The 19,379-nt window shown below is 45.9% G+C and overlaps 1 protein-coding gene across 7 annotated transcripts in view; it reads right to left on the minus strand.

The window, feature by feature from the left end:
• The window catches only part of LOC143982461 (C4b-binding protein alpha chain-like), a 505,748-nt gene that overhangs the window by 398,989 nt on the left and 87,380 nt on the right, over nucleotides 1-19,379 (minus strand). For 4 of the 7 annotated variants that reach the window (XM_077481187.1, XM_077481191.1, XM_077481190.1 and 1 more), the window contains exons 6-7: nucleotides 5,513-5,566; nucleotides 3,888-3,941 (exon numbers count right to left, since the gene is read on the minus strand). In XM_077481187.1, coding sequence (XP_077337313.1) covers nucleotides 3,888-3,941; nucleotides 5,513-5,566 — 108 coding nt within the window. The remainder of the gene's footprint in view (nucleotides 1-3,887; nucleotides 3,942-5,512; nucleotides 5,567-19,379) is intronic. The other 3 variants (XM_077481188.1, XM_077481189.1, XM_077481186.1) reach the window with 1 other exon arrangement.

Here is a 19,379-nt window from a genome sequence, read left to right on the forward strand (position 1 = left end):
TTTGACACTTTTTTTTTGTACCTGATACCCATTCACATGGGGGTCAGAATCTGGGGGCCCCTTGTTCCTCTTCCAGATTCAGGTAAGCCCCGTCATAGGGTTCCCCTTAACCACTTCAATGCACTGTATTATATACTGTATAATGACTACACTATATATTCAACAATGAATGCACTGTATATATATATATATATATATATATATATATATCTCAGGCAGTCTAGTATATATATATTGATAGAATACCCGGTTTACCACCAGCTATCTAGAACTTTCAGCCATGCCTTCACCAGCCTTACTATATGAGATGCTCTCATGCCTGTTAGGGATAGCAATGAAATCTAGGGCTGCCACCTCTGGGTATGCAATCTCCACATCTTCACACAAATTATAGGGATGGTCCAGATGTTCAAATCGAATGCAAATTTGACTCCTACAATTTTGCCTGTGCAATGTGCAACACAGGAAAGGCCGGTGAGCAATGGGATTTAGATAACTGAATTAATGGCTAAGGAAATGATGCAAGAGGGGAGGATTTGAGTTTCTAGAGCACTGGGTTGACTTTTCAGTGGAGTACAAATTAAATGCTAAACATGGTTTACACCTAAACAAAAGGAGGTATGTTGTGCTAGAGGGGTGGTTTAAGTGATAAGGAGTTTCCCGTGTTACAAACAACCATTGGAAATTATAGTACTATTTGTACTACAAAAAAAAAAAAAAAGCAAACGTTGAAGGCCTCTTGACCAGCCTTGCCCTATAGAAATGGAGCCTTGACTGCTGGATGCTTAGCAACTAAGTGGGGCATCAACCTAATCAGGGAGTCAGAGTGGCTCCATTGGGATTGGCTACAATGGCACGAGGTGACTGGGTGGAGCCGGAACTCTAGAATAGGCTACACAGAGGCACGTCCCATTACTTTCAAGAGAATTTGACATCAAAAGAGTTGACCTCCCCTACGTACCTGCTGGATTCGCCATGGACACTGACGCCTTGATGGAGAGGAATCTGGTAGAAAGAGGTCAAGCTGACTGGCTCCTGTCTTTATTCACCAGTGAGACAGTTTCCCCAGCCCTCACCTCATCTTCCATAGATGCTTCCGAGGCTGGCATGCTGCCAGCTTCAAAGGCCCACAGGGCGACCCGCCCGCCCTCCAGACTGAGCCCCAGCCCTCCTAGGGCCACAAATCATGCATCTAGGACTGATAGCGAAGCCACTGGCACTGATGGCTCTGGCTCCTCTTCTCACCCCCAATCCCGCGCTTTATGTGGATCACTGAGCACTTCCAGCCATGGCAGCGGCTCTCCTAGGCCTCCCCATGCAGATCAGCAACGTCTCTCCCACTCTAGGAGCCACAGAGCCCCACTGCACTCTGCGGGTCATGGTCGGGTGGCTGGTCGGGTTCACGCCGAGCCCTCTCTGGATCCAGTCCCCTGCAAACAGCTCTCGGCTCCCTGCAGGACGGGAGGTTTTCAGCTCCCTGGCAGGCCACCGCCCGATCCTTGGCTCCTCCACCAGCGTCTATGCCTCCCCCCTCACAGGGTGCCACGGGGCATCAGTACCTGTGTGAGTGATGGCACAGCTCATCTGCAAGTGGCTCCCAGCTCCTGGGCCTGCCTTGGCCTGCTTCCTGGCTCGTCATCTGCTTCTGCTGCTTTCACCCCCCCTCAAGTGACCATTCCGCTGTTCCTCTGACGGGGCTCACTGATCACTTGAGGCAGAAGCCTCCAGCACTGCTAGGTGAGTTTTCCTGCGCTGCACTGCCACTTGCTGGCCATTACACTCACCCACAACCTGTGTTTCTTCCCTTAGATTGGAGCTACTCCCAACATTCTCTTCCCTCTGCACCTCCTCCCAGGATCAGCTGTCCGTCTCCCGGGCTTCAGTATCCGCATCCAGCTCCTCCTGCCAGTGACCACCTGCGGCAAAGGGCAATGCCATATGGGGTTCCCCTGCTCAGCCTCCATTGCATGAGTATGACTGTGGGGTGGTTTGGGGTAGCAATTCTTGCGCTATTTCTACAGACGACCACATCCTTACTGAGGTAAAATCGGTATTGCTGCATTTGGGCGTTACGCCAGGAGCGGCGCCCTCATCGTCCTCAGGGTATGGTTTTCGCTTGGGTGGTCCCTTATGGTCAGTTTTATCAGTGGGTTTGCACCTGGCACAAAACATCAAAGAAAACATTTGGCACTGTTAGTTCATTGACGTACTGATGCTGGTGCCTTTTGACAAGAAGACAGTGGATAAGTCTAGGCTGATTTATGTTACTGTTCAGGCTGAAAAGATGAAGCAGCTTCCTCGCACATTTGGGAACTGGCTGCAGGGTTTCTGCGTCTATGCAGGGGTGCTCTGTGAGAAATTTCAGGAGCTGGGCCCTTCTCTCTTCGGATACATGGATCTCATTTGGGGGCATACAAAACGTATGGTGGGCAGTGCTGGTTCAATTGGTTTCACCAGAGGATGGCTGCCTGGAAAGACCTGCGTTTTGACTGCCAGGATGGGTGCCTTTGGCTGCTACCCATGTGCCCACATAGACCTTTCAGTCCCCTGCTGCGAATCCCTGATTGTAATGGGCCTTTGCTACCAAATGTCAACAAGGAGACACAGCTGGAGTTCTGCAAGCGAGTGCTGAAGGAAGCAGAGAGGTGTGTATAGATGGTGTATAGGAAGAGTGGTGCCTGAAGTTGTTTGAAGTCCAGTGGGCATCTCATAATTCCCAATTGCCATCAAAGTTCTATCCCTCAATAAATAACAAAAACAAAGCACTGGACTGTTTTCTGTCTCTGAGGTCACTGTGAAGATTCGGTGTGCCTGGCTGTGCAGGGTGGGGGATTCCATTACTTGCAGCCCTTAAGTGGGTGCACCACGTTTAGGGGCTTCATCTGGGATATTGTGCATGGTTAACCTTGCACAGCCATTGCTCCTAGCAACCGTAAATTCATCGAGCCGGGGAACTGTACTTTGCTTCCAGGATCGCTGAGGGTTAAAACCAGGGAGAGACGAACTGTGACTGTGTGCTAAAAGTCAAGTGCCATAGTCCATGGCAATTGTGGGGAACTGCTGTTGAGTTAGTACTGCATACCCAGTTGCCCCAAATTGTGTCTGGGATGGACACTTGTACTAAAACCTACTATTCAGTGAGAACTGTTATGTGCTGTCACCCGTGGCAATCACAGCGGCCAATCCTCCTTTTATAGTGAAGAGGTTGGCTTTTCCAGAAAGTCTCATTAATACAACCACACGTTTTAACTTTTCACTTACTATTCTTACCCTAGTACATGGCTACAGAACCCCTCTCCATCAACCCCTCTCCATCGTCTCATATTCATAACATATAGGTGAGGTGTTCTTTTGTCCAGAGAGAGAGCTGGGAACAGTTCTCACACATAAAAGTGAAGGAGCATAAGTGATTATCAGCTTATAAGATTTCTGACTTCAGGATAAAATGTATTTGTTTTTCAACTATCAACAAGTTATAACAAAATGCTTTTAAACACTTACAGTATGTATATGTAAATGTATGTTTAACATATTAAAAAGAAACCAAATGTGTATTGTTTACATATCTTTAAAGAGTGAAAAATAACTGTATCATGGTCATACGCAAAGCAATCCACCCTACAACTTACAGTTTCTAATTAAAATGTGAAAAAAAATTAAAATAGTTGGTAATAGTTTGCCTTGGTCTATTTATTCATTTAAAAAATGGTTTAAAGTGGTTGAATTTGCCTGAAAATTGCTGTGTATCAGCACTTCTTTGTTTTCTTTTCTTTTTTTTGGTGCACATCAAAAACCTCAACACTTAACTCTGAAACCAATGCACTGGCATTATCACAGTATGAGATCACTACCCCAATGTTAAGCCATTAGAATGAACATCAAAATACCTCTTGAAGTGGAGGTTTTAGTGGTAGTTCTTTCTTTTTTTCCTTCAAAATCATCTATAAGGCATAAGAAGAAAAAACATTTCTAACTCTTCTTTTAGTCAGGGTGAATTCCAAAGTATATACATATACAGTAAATCAATAAAAAAAAAAATAAAAAAAAAAAAAGAATGACTTGTAAATTATTGTTATACAGTAGTTTGACCTTTGTCCTTGTGTATTTAGACACATCTTTGTTAGGACCCCCATAGTGAATAGTGATCTGATAACCATTTTCCATCATATTGCACACCAGCATTTCCTAGTATCTAAAAGTTTTTAAACACTGCAATCCAGTCAGACAAAACAGGTAATGGGGTTTGGATTCAGCACTAAAAGTTTAGTCATGTACTAATGTTCTGTGAACATGCCTTGTACCAAACCCAGGTAGGTTTGGCTCATCCCTAATTAGGAGACCACAGATGATACTGCAGTGTAAAACTGGCCAACAAGACAGTTTTTATCTTGGATAATGTGCCTGACCAGTGTATTGCTACTATTTGTAAAATAAAAAAAGGATGTGCAGTGAATGTGAGTGATGTAAGGTGGGTTAGAAGCACACTGTTCTTGCTCTTTGTTCTTTCTTTCTTTAAAATGGAGTGGTGGCATGCTGGAAACACAAGGCAACTCCAAGAGTGAATGGTCACTAACACGTCAAAGAACAAAAGGTCCTATTCATTAAAAAATAAAAATAAATACTAGGGGAAATTGTGCAGCAATAACAGAGTGTAACCTAAACAAAGACCTTATCAACATAAAATAACAAGTGACTAACAAATGAATAACAAGCAATAAAAAGTTTGCTATGGACAGGACAGCAGCTAAATGTGACTCTTTAAATCAGCTGGTTTAAGTTAATTTACCACACCGCAAAAAAAATGTCCCTAATAGTAAAACAAAAAGGGCTAGCATATAGGCTGATTACTCATTATTCAGAATGTAATTATATTTTCCTAATTCACCCTAATCTCTCCCTATGCAGTTGGTTAGATGGCCCTATTCTTTTTCTACAAAAGTATCAATAATCTGTCAGTCTGTCTGCTCTGTATTCCCCTTTTATAGCGTGGGGGTTGGCGTTTCCAGAAAGTCTCATTAAAGGAATCACACATTTTAACTTTTTTAACTTAAGTGATTATCAGCTTACAAGATTTCTGACTTTAGGATCAAGTGTATTTGTTTTTAAACTATAAAACAGATATAACAAAATTAATTTTAAATACATATATTGTGTAAATGTATGATCAAAAAGAAATCACATTTTTATTGTTTACATATGTTTAAAGTCTGACAAATAACCTTACGATGGTCATACACAAAGCAGTATACTAGACAATTTCAACCACTTTCTATTTACAATATGAGCAAAAGAATCAATCCACCCTACAACTTACAGTTTCTAATTAAAATGTGAAATAATCAAAATAGTTAGCGATAGTTTTGATCTATTTATTAATTTAAAAAAATGGTTTAAAGTGGTTAAAGTGCACATCAAAAACCTCAACACTAGACTCTGAAACCAATGCACTAGCATTAGCACAATACAAGAACACTACCCCAATATTAAGTCTTAAGAATGAACATTAAAATACCTGTTGAAGTGTGTGTTTCAGTGGTAGTTGTCTCTTTTTTTCCTTCAAAATCATCTATAAGGGATAAGAAGAAAAAAAATGTGTAACTCGTCTTTTATTCATGGTGAATTCCAAAGTAATGTATATACAGTGAATACAATACAAATGAATGACTTGTAAGTGACTACTAAGGCCCCTTTCACACTGAGGCAGTTTTCAAGCATTTTAGCGCTAGAAATAGTGCCTGAAAAGTGCTTTCACACTGGGACGGTGCGCTTGTGTGACATTAGGAAAAGTCCTGCATCAGCATCTTTTGGGCGGCTCGGGAGCGCTATAAATAGTGCTCCCAAAATTCCACTGCCCATTGAAATGAATAGGCCTTAAAAGTGCTTTGAATGTGCCGCAAAACGGGACATTTTTCCTTTTCTGTAAGGTCATGCTCTCACGTGACCTTAAAAAATTCGCACCACTAGCGCCCCGAAAAGCACTGAAAAAGTCCTGCTGAAGCACCACAAAAACAACCGGCACTTAAGTGTTGTTTTAGTGCAGCTTCATTGTGAAAGGGGACTTATAGTTTGACCCTATTTTTTCATTATGTATTTAGACACATCTTTGTTAGGACCCTCAGAGTAAATAGTGATATGGTAACCCTTTTCCATCATATTGCACACAAGCATTTCCTAGTATATAAAAGTTTTTTAAACACTGCAATCCATTCAGGTGTGGGTAATTCATTTAAAGCCTACATCTAGTTTTAATTTTTTATTAGTTCAGAATAGAATGGGAAGAATTAACATTTATTTCAGGTTATTATTTCTGTCTGTGACCCTGTTGGTGAAGTTCTTCCCACAGTTCCTTTCAGTTGCTTGTACAAGAAATGAGGGTCTGTGTCAGGGAAATGGCCATGTTGTGGGCAACTCCACCAGTAACCGTCATGGTTGCGCCAGACAAGTTTCCATGCGCTTGCGTGCACGCAGAGGCACAACAGCCAGGACGCGGCAGTCTGCGCTCGCCGATGCGCACACACACACGTGTGCACACGCCACAACAATTGTAGGCACACCCCTACGGCCTATTTAAACTGATCAGTGACACTTGCAGTTTGCTGGATTATCAACAGCTTCCTGTGTTCCTGTGCTTGTTTACTCTGAAGACCCCTGGCTTGAATCCTGCTTGGGTTGACCTGTGATCCTGTTATCTCCTCACTCTGATCCCCGGCTTGTTGACTACTCTTCGATTCCTTGCCCTCGGTGTACGACCCGGCTTGTTCCTGTATTCTTCATAGACTGGCTCCTGGTATCTGACCCCTGGCCTGGCTGCGGACCCTGCTCCTGGTTTACCCTGCTACTTATGACTTCAGACTGCTGCCCAGATTGCTACTCAGCACGTTCCAGCTGTCTACAGTCTATCAGCCAGCCTGCAGCATCCCTGGCAACCCGTGCACCTTTGGGCACCGCATCCCCTGTATCACTTCCAGGGGAGTGCTGCACTCAGCTGCAAGGGACGCCCTCTCAGCAACCCGGCCTCACACCAGAGACTTGACAGGCTGCAGTTGTCACCACAACAGTAAAGGACAGGAAGAAAAAAAAACACTGTTAGAGGTTATAACCCCTCACTCTGCTACAAAAGTGTTTTGGAATAGCCAACCCATATTTATTGTCTTTACCGACATCACTGTAACACTTGTAATTAGTGATGGATGAACTTCTGACGGGATGTTTCGCGAACGCAGCCGATAGTTCGCGAACCATAACGTTCGCGGCGGGCCCCATTGACTTCAATGGGAGGCGAACTTTGCAAACCTACAGGTCAAATTTGCAGCCACAAAATAACTAATAGCTGTGCAAACATAGTCCCACCACATGGCCAATGACATAACACATGTATGAGGTGAATCTGGGATCGACAACTACAAGCATTCTTTTTTTATATGGGAAATTGTTGTGACAATTCAGGACTGTGGAGCGCATGAAGGCAATGGAGGAGAGGGAAGGTCAGGGTAGGCAAAGAAGAGGGTGCAGGAGATGATCACCAGCAGCGTGACATACAGCAATGACACCTGCACCGTGATAGAGTGATCTGACAACAGCACCGTGATAGAGAGCACTGACATCAGCAGCGTGACATAAAGCACTAACACCAGCACCGTGATATAAAGCACTGACAGCAGCACCGTGATAGAGAGAACTGACATCAGCAGCGTGACATACAGCAATGACACCTGCACCGTGATAGAGTGATCTGACACCAGCACCGTGATAGAGAGCACTGACATCAGCAGCGTGACATAAAGTACTAACACCAGCACCGTGATATACAGCACTGATAGCAGCACCGTGATAGAGAGCACTGACATCAGCAGCGTGACATACAGCAATGACACCTGCACCATGATAGAGTCATCTGACAACAGCACCGTGATAGAGAGCACTGACATCAGCAGCGTGACATAAAGCCCTAACATCAGCACCATGATATACAGCACTGACAGCAGCACCGTGATAGAGAGCACTGACATCAGCAGCGTGACATACAGCAATGACACCTGCACCGTGATAGAGTCATCTGACACCAGCACCGTGATAGAGAGCACTGACATCAGCAGCTTGACATAAAGCACTAACACCAGCACCGTGATATACAGCACTGATAGCAGCCCCGTGATAGAGAGCACTGACATCAGCAGCGTGACATACAGCAATGACACCTGCACCATGATAGAGTCATCTGACACCAGCACCGTGATAGAGAGCACTGACATCAGCAGCGTGACATAAAGCACTAACACCAGCACTGTGATATACAGCACTGACAGCAGCACTGTGATAGAGAGCACTGACATCAGCAGCGTGACATACAGCAATGACACCTGCACCATGATAGAGTCACCTGACAACAGCACCGTGATAGAGAGCACTGACATCAGCAGCGTAACATAAAGCCCTAACATCAGCACCATGATATACAGCACTGACAGCAGCACCGTGATAGAGAGCACTGACATCAGCAGCGTGACATACAGCAATGACACCTGCACCGTGATAGAGTCATCTGACACCAGCACCGTGATAGAGAGCACTTACATCAGCAGCTTGACATAAAGCACTAACACCAGCACCGTGATATACAGCACTGACAGCAGCACCGTGATAGAGAGCACTGACATCAGCAGCGTGATATACAGCAATGACACCTGCACCGTGATAGAGTCATCTGACACCAGCACCGTGATAGAGAGCACTGACATCAGCAGCGTGACATAAAGCACTAACACCAGCACTGTGATATACAGCACTGACAGCAGCACTGTGATAGAGAGCACTGACATCAGCAGCGTGACATACAGCAATGACACCTGCACCATGATAGAGTCATCTGACAACAGCACCGTGATAGAGAGCACTGACATCAGCAGCGTGACATAAAGCCCTAACATCAGCACCATGATATACAGCACTGACAGCAGCACCGTGATAGAGAGCACTGACATCAGCAGCGTGACATACAGCAATGACACCTGCACCGTGATAGAGTCATCTGACACCAGCACCGTGATAGAGAGCACTGACATCAGCAGCTTGACATAAAGCACTAACACCAGCACCGTGATATACAGCACTGACAGCAGCACCGTGATAGAGAGCACTGACATCAGCAGCGTGATATACAGCAATGACACCTGCACCGTGATAGAGTGATCTGACACCAGCACCGTGATCGAGAGCACTGACATCAGCAGCGTGACTTAAAGCACTGACACCAGCACCGTGATATACAGCACTGACAGCAGCACTGTGATAGAGAGCACTGACATCAGCAGCGTGACATACAGCAATGACACCTGCACCGTGATAGAGTGATCTGACACCAGCAACGTGATAGAGAGCACTGACACCTGCACCGTAAGCAGCCCCAGGAGGAAGTCAGCACAGCACACGGATGGTGGGAGCCCCTCATAATGAGCATAGCACAGGGATGGTGGGAGCCCCTCATATTATGCACAGCAGAGGTACAGCCCCAGGAGGAAGTCAGCACAGCACAGGGATGGTGGGAGCCCCTCATAATAAGCAGCCCCAGGAGGAAGTCAGCACAGCTCAGGGATGGTGGGAGCCCCTCATAATAAGCAGCCCCAGTAGAAATAGGACACCGCTCAACCTCTTCAAACAGGAGGGTACGGGCATATAGTACGGTGTGCTTTTTTTGGACAAGGAAGTGAGCCAAATGAAGAAAGAAGGTCTGTGTGCTCGATTGAAAAAATAGTTTATAGACATATACATGGTCTACTGGTCACATGTGTTGAATTCCTCCGAGATCCATGCTTCATTCATTTTTAGAAATGTGAGGTAGTTAACACTGTTGTGAGCTAGGCGAGTACGCTTATCGGTCACGATCCCCCCTGCTGTGCTGAACGTCCTTTCGGACAGGACACTGGACGAGGGGCAAGCCAACAGTTCGATTGCAAATTGGGCAAGCTCTGGCCAGAGGTCAAGCCTGCCCACCCAGTAGTCAAGGTGTTCATCACTCCTCAGAGCGTCCACATCGGCTGTTAACCCAATGTAGTCGGACACCTGACGGTCTAGGCGTTCCCTGATGCTGGATCCGGATGACACCTGTCGATGGGTCTGCTGAAAGAATGACCTCATATCCGAAGTCACCAACACATCTTCAAACCGGCCTCTTCTTGCAGGGGCTGTTGGATTGGTACCCGCAACTCCTTCTCTGGGAGTGGGAATTGCTCCTCTGCCAGCGCACGCAAAAGCAGAATGCAGCATTTCTCCAAGCAAGGCCTGGAAGTGCTGCATTCTGACAGCCCTCTGTGACGGTGGTAGCATTTCCGCCATTTTGTGTTTGTACCGGGGGTCTAAGTACGTTGCCACCCAGTACTGGTCCTTGACCCTTATGCTTTTTATACGGGGGTCCCTATTAAAACACTGGAGCATGAAAGCCCCCATTTGCACTAAAGTGGAAGCGGTGTGGTGGCCTGGCTCCTGCTCATCATCCAGGATAATGTCGTCCTCTTCATTCTCCTCTCCCCATCCACGCACAACAACAGGGGTCCCAGAAAAGTTTAAAGCATGCTCTTCTTGCTCTTCTTGCTCTTCTTCCTCCTCATCCACCCTGGCACCATCCTCTTCAGACTCCTGTTGTTGACTTGTCTCAGATAGAGTAGCCCCCCCTGGGAATTCATCCAGCATTGCGACTTCCTCATTTTCCCGCACCTGCTCCTCCACAGCTTGATCAATGACACGACGCAATGCACGCTTCATAAAGAAGGCATAAGGTACCATGTCACTGATGGCGCCATGGCTGCGACTGACCAGTTTGGTGATCTCCTCAAATGGGCGCAGAAGTCTGCATGCATCGCGCATGAGCAGCCACTGGCGCGGTGAAAAAACCCCCAGCTCCCCAGAACCTGTTCTGCCGCAGAGTTCATACAGGTAGACGTTAACTGCACGTTTCTGCTGGAGCAGCCTATCAAGCATATAGAAGGTTGAGTTCCATCGCGTCAGGCAATCGCAAATAAGACGTCTGACCGGCAGATTGTGTTGCCGCTGAATATCAGCAAGGCGAGCCATGGCCGTGTAAGATCTTCTGAAATGGGCCGAGATTTTCCTTGCCTGCAAGATGTCCTGGACCCCAGGGTATTTGACATCAAATCGCTGCACGACCAAGTTTAAGACGTGTCCCATGCATGGCACGTGCGTGATTTTGCCCTGTTTCAATGCGCTAAGCAGATTGGCACCATTGTCACACACCACTTTACCAACTGTCAAATTGAGCGGTGTTAGCCACTGATCTGCCTGTGAACGCAAAGCTGAAAGGAGTACCGGGCCAGTGTGGCTCTTGGCTTCCAGGCACAACAGACGCAGCACGGCATGGCAACGTCTCACCTAGCATGTTGAATAGGTTCTGGGGAGCTTGGGCGGCGCAGCTGAAGAGATGCTAGCAGCAGAAAAGGAGGAGTCAGCCGAGGAGGAGAGGGAGGAGGATGGAGTAGGAGGAGGAGGAGAAGAAGGGCCAGGCCTGCATGCAATCCGTGGCGGTAAAACCAAATCTACATGGGTGCCACGGGTTACATGCTTGACGGCCGTCAAAAGGTTCACCCAGTGGACAGTAAAAGTGATATACCTTACCTGCCCGTGTTTGCTAGACCACATGTCTGTGGTCAGATGTATCTTGGCACCGACACTGTGTGCCAGAGATACATTCACTTGCCGCTGAACATGGCCATATAGCTCTGGGATGCCCTTCTGTGAGAAATACTTCCTTCCTGGGACCTTCCCATGTGGTGTTTTAATGGCCACAAATTTGCGAAAGGCCTCCGAGTCCACCAGTTTATATGGCAGTAGTTGGCGGGCTATGAGTTCTGACAAGCCAGCCGTCAACCGTTGGGCAAGAGGGTTATCCGGCGTCATCATTTTTTTACGCTCGAACATTAGGCCCACGGAAGCCTGCCTTTTTGCAAAAAAACGTGAGCTTGGCGTGATGGAAGGTGGAGTGGAGGACAATTGTGAGGAGAGAGGAGAAGTAGAAGACGAGGCTGGACGGTGAGAGCCTGGAGTGTGGCTTTGTGTGTTCCGTTGCTCCCACTGGGCTCGGTGATGACTGCTCATGTGCCTTCTTAAGGCGGTCATCCCTAGGTGAGTGTTGGCCTTACCGCGACTAATGCATTGACTGCAAAGATTGCAGACGGCAACGCTATTGTCAGCAGCGGACACGTTAAAAAAAGCCCACACTGTGAAGCCATGTGCCGGTATCCTGGGAGCGCCAGATGTGACCGTACATGGTCGATGACTCGCTCCTGATACATTTGCAGTCTGCTTTGTCCCTCCTGTGCAATGTAAGTTATTCCTACTTCTCCTCCCTATCTGCTGGTCCATATCTCCCTCTGAACTCCCCTCCTCTTCCTCTCTTGTGGGCACCCACGTGACATCACTAGACACATCATCATCAACGTCACCTTCCCCACTGCTATAAGTAGAGATCTCGGAGTAGGCAGCAGCACCGGGGACCAACCTCCTCCTTGGGCTGATCTGGGGACTGTCGTCAGACGGCTGAGTAGCGGTTGTTGCTACATCCTCTTCCTGATCCAATACCAAGAGTGGCTGCGCATCAGAAATGTCTTGATATGGATCGGAAAATAATTCCTGTGACTCAAGCGGAAGGTATGTGGTGGTGGTGGTGTTGTTGGTCGTAGTGTCTTTGGGGGTGCACATAGCAGAGAGTGAAGAAAAGGGTGCAGATCGAGAGGATGAGGAGGGTGCAGAAGAGTAAGGCTGAGTGAGCCACTCAACCAAGTCTGATGCGTCCTTTAAATGAATTGAACGCACCTTCTGCAACTTCCCACTTTGGCACAAGCCTGTTGCTCCTGCCCTACCCCTACCACCCCTGTGGAAGGGCCTGCCTCTTCCTCTGCCTGTAATTTTTTAAATGACCCTGTAACAAAACTCTCAGTCCCTATACTGATAAAGGACTGCTGCAGTATAGGGCAGCAGTCAGCAGTAGTGCACCTCAACCCTATGTATTGTGGACCTATACCAGTCCTTACGGAATAGCAGACTGTACCTCACTCAGCCCTATGTACTGTAGCACCCTAGACCTTACCAGTCCTTATAAGGACCTTTGTGGAACAAGTAGGTTGTGACTGATTAGCAGACTGTACGTCAGTCCCTATACTGATGAAGGACTGCTGCAGTATAGGGCAGCGGTCAGCAGTAGTGCACCTCAACCCCATGTATTGTGGACCTATACCAGTCCTTATGGAATAGCAGACTGTACCTCACTCAACCCTATGTACTGTAGCACCCTAGACCTTACCAGTCCTTATAAGGACCTTTGTGGAACAAGTAGGTTGTGACTGATTAGCAGACTGTACGTCAGTCCCTATACTGATGAAGGACTGCTGCAGTATAGGGCAGCGGTCAGCAGTAGTGCACCTTAACCCTATATATTGTGGACCTATACCAGTCCTTATGGAATAGCAGACTGTACCTCACTCAACCCTATGTACTGTAGCACCCTAGACCTTACCAGTCCTTATAAGGATCTTTGTGGAACAAGTAGGTTGTGAATGATTAGCAGTCTGCAGCAGAAGGGCAGCAGTCAAGTATAATATTCTTTCTATATTTGGAAGAAAGAATATTATACGTGTACAAGCTTATTACCATACCAGTCCTGAAAAGAACCTTTGTGGACCTAATAGTAACAGCTACTGATTAAACTGACCCTCACTGCCTCACACACAGCTTCCTGCCTGCCCCTATATAAACTGACAAAACAGAGGCTGCTGGAACAATAACTTGAATAGCACTTTTGTGGACCTAATAGTAACAGCTAATGATTAAACTGACTGTCCCTGCAGCACACAGCGTCCTGTCCCTTTCTCTACACTGAAAAAAGACACTCAGGCTGCTGCAACAATCACTAGCACAGCACTGCCTCAAACCTATATCCTGAACTACACCTAACACCTATACCAGTCCTGAAAAGAACTTTTGTGTACCAAATAGCTAGCGATTTGGGTCACTGCAATCTCTCCCTGCTCCACACAGCAACCTCTCCCTATAGTGACAGAAGAAAGATGTAAAATGGCCGCCGGATCGGGTGTATTTATAAGTTAGGGGGAATGTCCAAGTGTCCATGTGCTGTAATGTCTCAATTGGCTGTCCTGTACCCCATGATGGATGTGTCATCATAGGTCAAAGTTCTTTTACACAGTAAACACGGAAGTCCGGCAGGCGAACGGCGGCAATAGTCCGCCGATCGGCGGACCGCGAACAGCCGAAAGTCGCTGCGAAACGACCGCCGGGCGAACCGTTCGGCCATCACTACTTGTAATTCTTGGCACATGGTGTTCTTTGTATACCCTTGTGTTTCCCAGATACAAATGATAATCTAGTAGTGTCTCTCCCTGCTTGGACAGTAAAGGTGAGTGTGCAAATCACTCCACAAAGTCAGACAGCTGTTCATGGCTAATTAAAAGCTAAGTTCATCTTTTCCAGAAAATATCCTAATATCCTATGCATTGCAGGGGATCCAGTAGGTAATAAAAACTGTGCATTATTATTATAATTATTATCATACATTTATATCAAAATTAGAATATGTTGAGATCATTATTATCATGTATGTATAACAATACTAAATTGTATGAAATTCTTCATTATAAATCATATTATTTAGCGACCCTTAAATCAACATGTTTTTTTAAAAAGATGCTGAGTCAGTACTATATTATGTAGTGGTTGATGACCAGGTTTCATACTAAGGCTGGCTATACATGGATCATTTTTTTCAATCAGCCAGCGAGCTAGATGAATGGAGGTATCCTCCATGCTGTGTTAATGTATTTTGACAGCGGAGACTCCTCCACTGTCAGAATACAGTGATGAGCGCTGCAGCCAATTGACTGAAGTACTGATCGAAGGAAAATTTTCCAAAAAAGGCGGTTCAAGAGAAGTTGATCATTAGTTTTTCTGCTGATTTTTTCCTTCAGGATTACCAAAACCATGTAGTGCAAGGGCCTGCCTGATTGCATACACATTGAAACTCCTAAGGTTTGACCTCATATTATATGGTTTTGGTAAATCTGAAGGAAAAACTCAGCAGAAAAACTGATAGTTTGTATGGGGCTTAAGAACATTCGGACATTTGAAGACCTATATCCATACTTATTTGAAACAAGCAGCACTTCAGCTACCGTTTACTTAAAAACATTTTTTATATAAGACTATAGCCACTGTGGGGCGTGACCGGATGGTGATGGTGGCGGTGGCGGCGTGTGAGGAGTGAGAGAGGTCTCACCGCAATGCCGACGGCTGAAGCCTGTGCATGATTGACAGTATAGCACCTTGTCTCGCACTGTCCCCGGGAAAGGAAGAGAGAGGCTTTCCCTGCTAAACTGCTCCCATAACTTTACATCATACCCCCTGAAGTAACTGCTGTATCTGGGGCGCGGAGGTCCCTCGGTTTTGCTGGTACGGGAGCTGTTGGGCCGGCCCGGAGGTCGTGAGCGGGCTGCTGGGAGGATTGCCTGCGGGTCTGTGCAGAGTGGAGATCCCGGAACGCCGAGATCTCGCGAGACCTTGGTCGGGGACGTAGGAGAGAGACCAGGAAGAGTGAGACCGGCTAACACAGCAATCCAGGATTAGAACGCGAAGGGAGACCCCCGGTGGACATCTGTATTACCACCCGGCATCCAGTGTATGTATTGACCTTATATAATAATACATTAATAATGTGGAAAGCCCCTGAGAGACGATTTTCCCTATTCACTTTCATATGACTGCTAACTGCTTACTGTGCTCTAAGGGGAAGATAGAAGGTGTGGAGGAGTGAAATTTGCATTGTGTTAACTTTTGCGCATTAACCTGTTAACCTACGGGTAACATTTGATTAAACCTTGAAAACCTGCTGCATTTGCCACGGTTGCTCCTGTTGGTGAGAGAGAGGGGCTTTAGCTGACAGTGGAATTGTTGGAACTATCGGAGACCATATACTTATAGTAAACCCCCACTGTGGTATTGTGGAAACTGCGTCCTGGGAACCATCTCCCCTCCCCCCGCTCCCTTTTTTTTGGGGGGAGAAGAGAGGCTCCCCCTTGGGCTATATACTGAATTAAATCATGGCTGCAAGGAGGAGGGGAGAGGAGCCTGCAGGACAGGAGAATGACGGGACACAATCTTTAAAGGGGTTGTAAAGGTAAATTTTTTATTTTCTACATAGGTTCCATTAAGCTAGTGCATTGTTGGTTCACTTATCTTTTCCTTCGATTTCCCTTCTAAATGTTTTTTTTTCTTTGTTTTCTTTGTCTGAATTTCTCACTTCCTGTTCCTCCTCAGTAAGCTGTTCAGTAAGCTGTTCTGGCTGACTAACCACCAGCTCGGATGATGGTGAGAAGTTTACTGAGGAGAAACAGGAAGTGAGATATTCAGACAAAGAAAAAAAACGTTTAGAAGGGAAATCAAAGGAAAAGGTAAGTGAACCAACAATGCGCTAGCTTAAAGGAAACTATGTAGAAAATAAAAAAATTACCTTTACAACCCCTTTAAGGTCCGCTAAAGATAAGGAGAAGGGCTCCCAGGCTACAGCAACAGGGACATCAGCAGCAGCAAAACTAGAAAAGTATGCTCATACCCCAGATCACACGCCAATTAAGGGAGCACAAGTAAAAACCTCAACGGACAGAAAGAGCCAAGGGCAACCAGTAATGGTGGGAGGAAAGAATGCAGTTAAACAAATGGCAGGCGCTGTAGGAAGATCTGAAACAGTGCTTATGCAGGTCCCCTTGATTGATGGCGAAGAACCAACATTAAAGGAGGTACTGGGGGCAGTTAATATATGTAAACAATCTCTGGTAGAGCTATGTGATCAAACAAGAGGCATTAAGGAGGAGATAGCCTTGATGCGGCAAGAACTCCAAAACACGGCTGATAGAATAACAGCAGCAGAGGGGAGAATATCCCAGATCGAAGATGAGGTATACCCATTGAATCAAGAGGTCAAAGACCTAAAAATACAGATGGGGAAATTTGCAGGGAAATTGGATGAAATGGAGAACAGACTCCAGAGGGACAATGTGAGGCTGGTAGGACTCCCGGAAAAATGTGAGGGCTCTGACCCAATTATATTTCTGGAAAGATGGTTTGTTGAAATCTTTGGAAGAGAGACTTTTTCCCAACAGTTCGCAATAGAAAGAGCGCACGGAGTTCCGACTAGAATCCCGAATCGAGGGGGCCAACCTAGATCCATTCTACTGAAATTCTTGAATTACAAAGACAAAGCGGCTGTGCTCCGAAAGGCCAGAGAAATGGGAAGTATCATTTATAAAGGGGTCAAAGTTTCATTTTATTCAGATTTTTCTCCAGATCTGCAGAGGCGCAGAGCAGAGTTTGTTGAAACCAAGCGTAGACTTCAGAAACTGGATGTTACATATGCTCTGCTCTATCCAGCTCGGTTACGAGTTGCAGCACTGGGAGAGACCTTATTTTTTGATTCTCCAGCTGACGTGTCAGCCTGGGTGGAGGAAAAGGGAGATCGGTTGATGAGGAGGTGACGGGTCAGTGGGGAAGGAGGATAACTTCATCCCCCCTACCTCCCCTTCTCTTTGTTCTTCTTTCTTGTTTGTTTGTGGGTTTTTTTTTTTTTCTTTTTTCTTCTTTAGGATTCCTTTTTTTTTTTTCTCCTCTTCTCTCTCCTTGTTCCTTTCCTCTCTCTCTCTCTCTTCTCCCCTGATCTCCCCTGTTGGGGGGGGGAGAGGAGGGGGGAGGGTGAGTCTGGACGGGGGGACATATGGGGTACAATGCACTCGTATTATGGGCACAATGTATATGTTCACGTATCGGTGGGCGGTGGGACACACACAGTATAATGGAACATATGAATGAGATTCAGAAGGGTAAAAAATGAGATACAGGTTGAGTTTAAGAGGAGGGAGGCTAGGGAGGAGGGGAGGGGGGTTGGGGAGAAAGTATGTGAGTGGGAAGGAAGGAGGGGGAAGTATGAAGGTATGGGTGGGGATGTTTTGGTCACAGAAAAAGCCCCTAGGGGTAACCTAGAAGGGTACAGGGGGGGGGGGGGGGTGGGGGGTAGGAATAAGGAATAAAAGGGGAAATAATGCACAGGAAAAGGATGAAGTTTGCACAGAAATAGAGGATAAATTAAAAATAAGGTCTGGAATATACAAAAAGCTTAAACTTTTCTCACAGATGTTTAGAGGTTTAGGATAGAATGTTATCACAATATTTGAGAGGACACACAAAGATGTTATGATTTTTATTTTGAGTAAGCTTTCCTCTCTCCGTCTGTCCCCTCACATGTCTCAGTTTCCTAGATGGGGTGTAGAGAATGTCCTCACGAGATTAACTATAATATTGAGACATCTCCCTCTTCCCGTTTTTATTGCTTTTTTTTCTGGTAAGATATGCAGGCTAGAGTTATGAATATTGGCTCCTGGAATGTACGAGGGATGGGTACACCAGTTAAAAAAGCAGCGGTGTTTGATGCCCTTGAAAAATGTGATGTCGGGCTGATCTGCCTACAGGAGACGCATCTAACTGAAGACTCCAAGTTGGAGAACTACAGTAGGAAATTTCAAGCTCAGTTCCACTCAGTCCACACCTCATATTCAAGAGGGGTGGCCGTGTTGGTAAGAAAAGAAGTTGCGTTTAACTGTCGGCAGGCCAGCATTGATAAAGAAGGGAGGTATGTGTTTTTGCATTGTGTGATTGAAAATAGGGAGTATGTCCTTGCAAATATCTACATTCCTCCCCCATTTAAATTGGACGTTTTATATAACCTAATGGAATTTATAGTGGATAAATCTGGGATCCCAGTGGTAGTAGTGGGAGACTTTAACGAGGTTATTAATAAAAATCAGGACAGGTTTCCACCAGGGATACAATTGCAGAGGGAGGGTGAGAGTCGGCTATCCAGGTTTATGCAAGAATTTGTGGAGAGTTCGGAATCCGGACCGGTTACAATACTCATGTTTCTCAAGCTCCTACTCCTCACTCTCAAGAATAGATCTAGTTTTGGGGAATGAAGAAGCTAACCAAGTGGTAAGGGAAATAGTATACCAACCTAGGGGGGTGTCAGACCATTCATTGGTGACGGTATCAGTAAATTTAGGGGGGATAAGACCTTCGAAAGTATGGAAGATGAATCCTGTTGGTTTGAGATAATTGGAGATCCAAATAAGGTACTTTCTCAGCTAGAAGAGTTTATAGAGATCAATAATGACACTGCCGCAAGAGGAGTGACATGGGACGCACTAAAGGCCTACCTTAGGGGTATCCTTATTCAACAGGTAGCTAAAATTAAGAAAATATCTAGAGAATGGGAGAATACATTTAAAAGGGAGTTAGTAGAAGCAAAAAGAGAATATGTA

This window comes from Lithobates pipiens, unplaced genomic scaffold, assembly GCF_037356315.1.
Source record: "Lithobates pipiens isolate NorthernLeopardFrog02 unplaced genomic scaffold, aLitPip1_a1.2 Scaffold_16, whole genome shotgun sequence".
In the NCBI taxonomy this organism is placed as follows: Eukaryota; Metazoa; Chordata; class Amphibia; order Anura; family Ranidae; genus Lithobates; species Lithobates pipiens.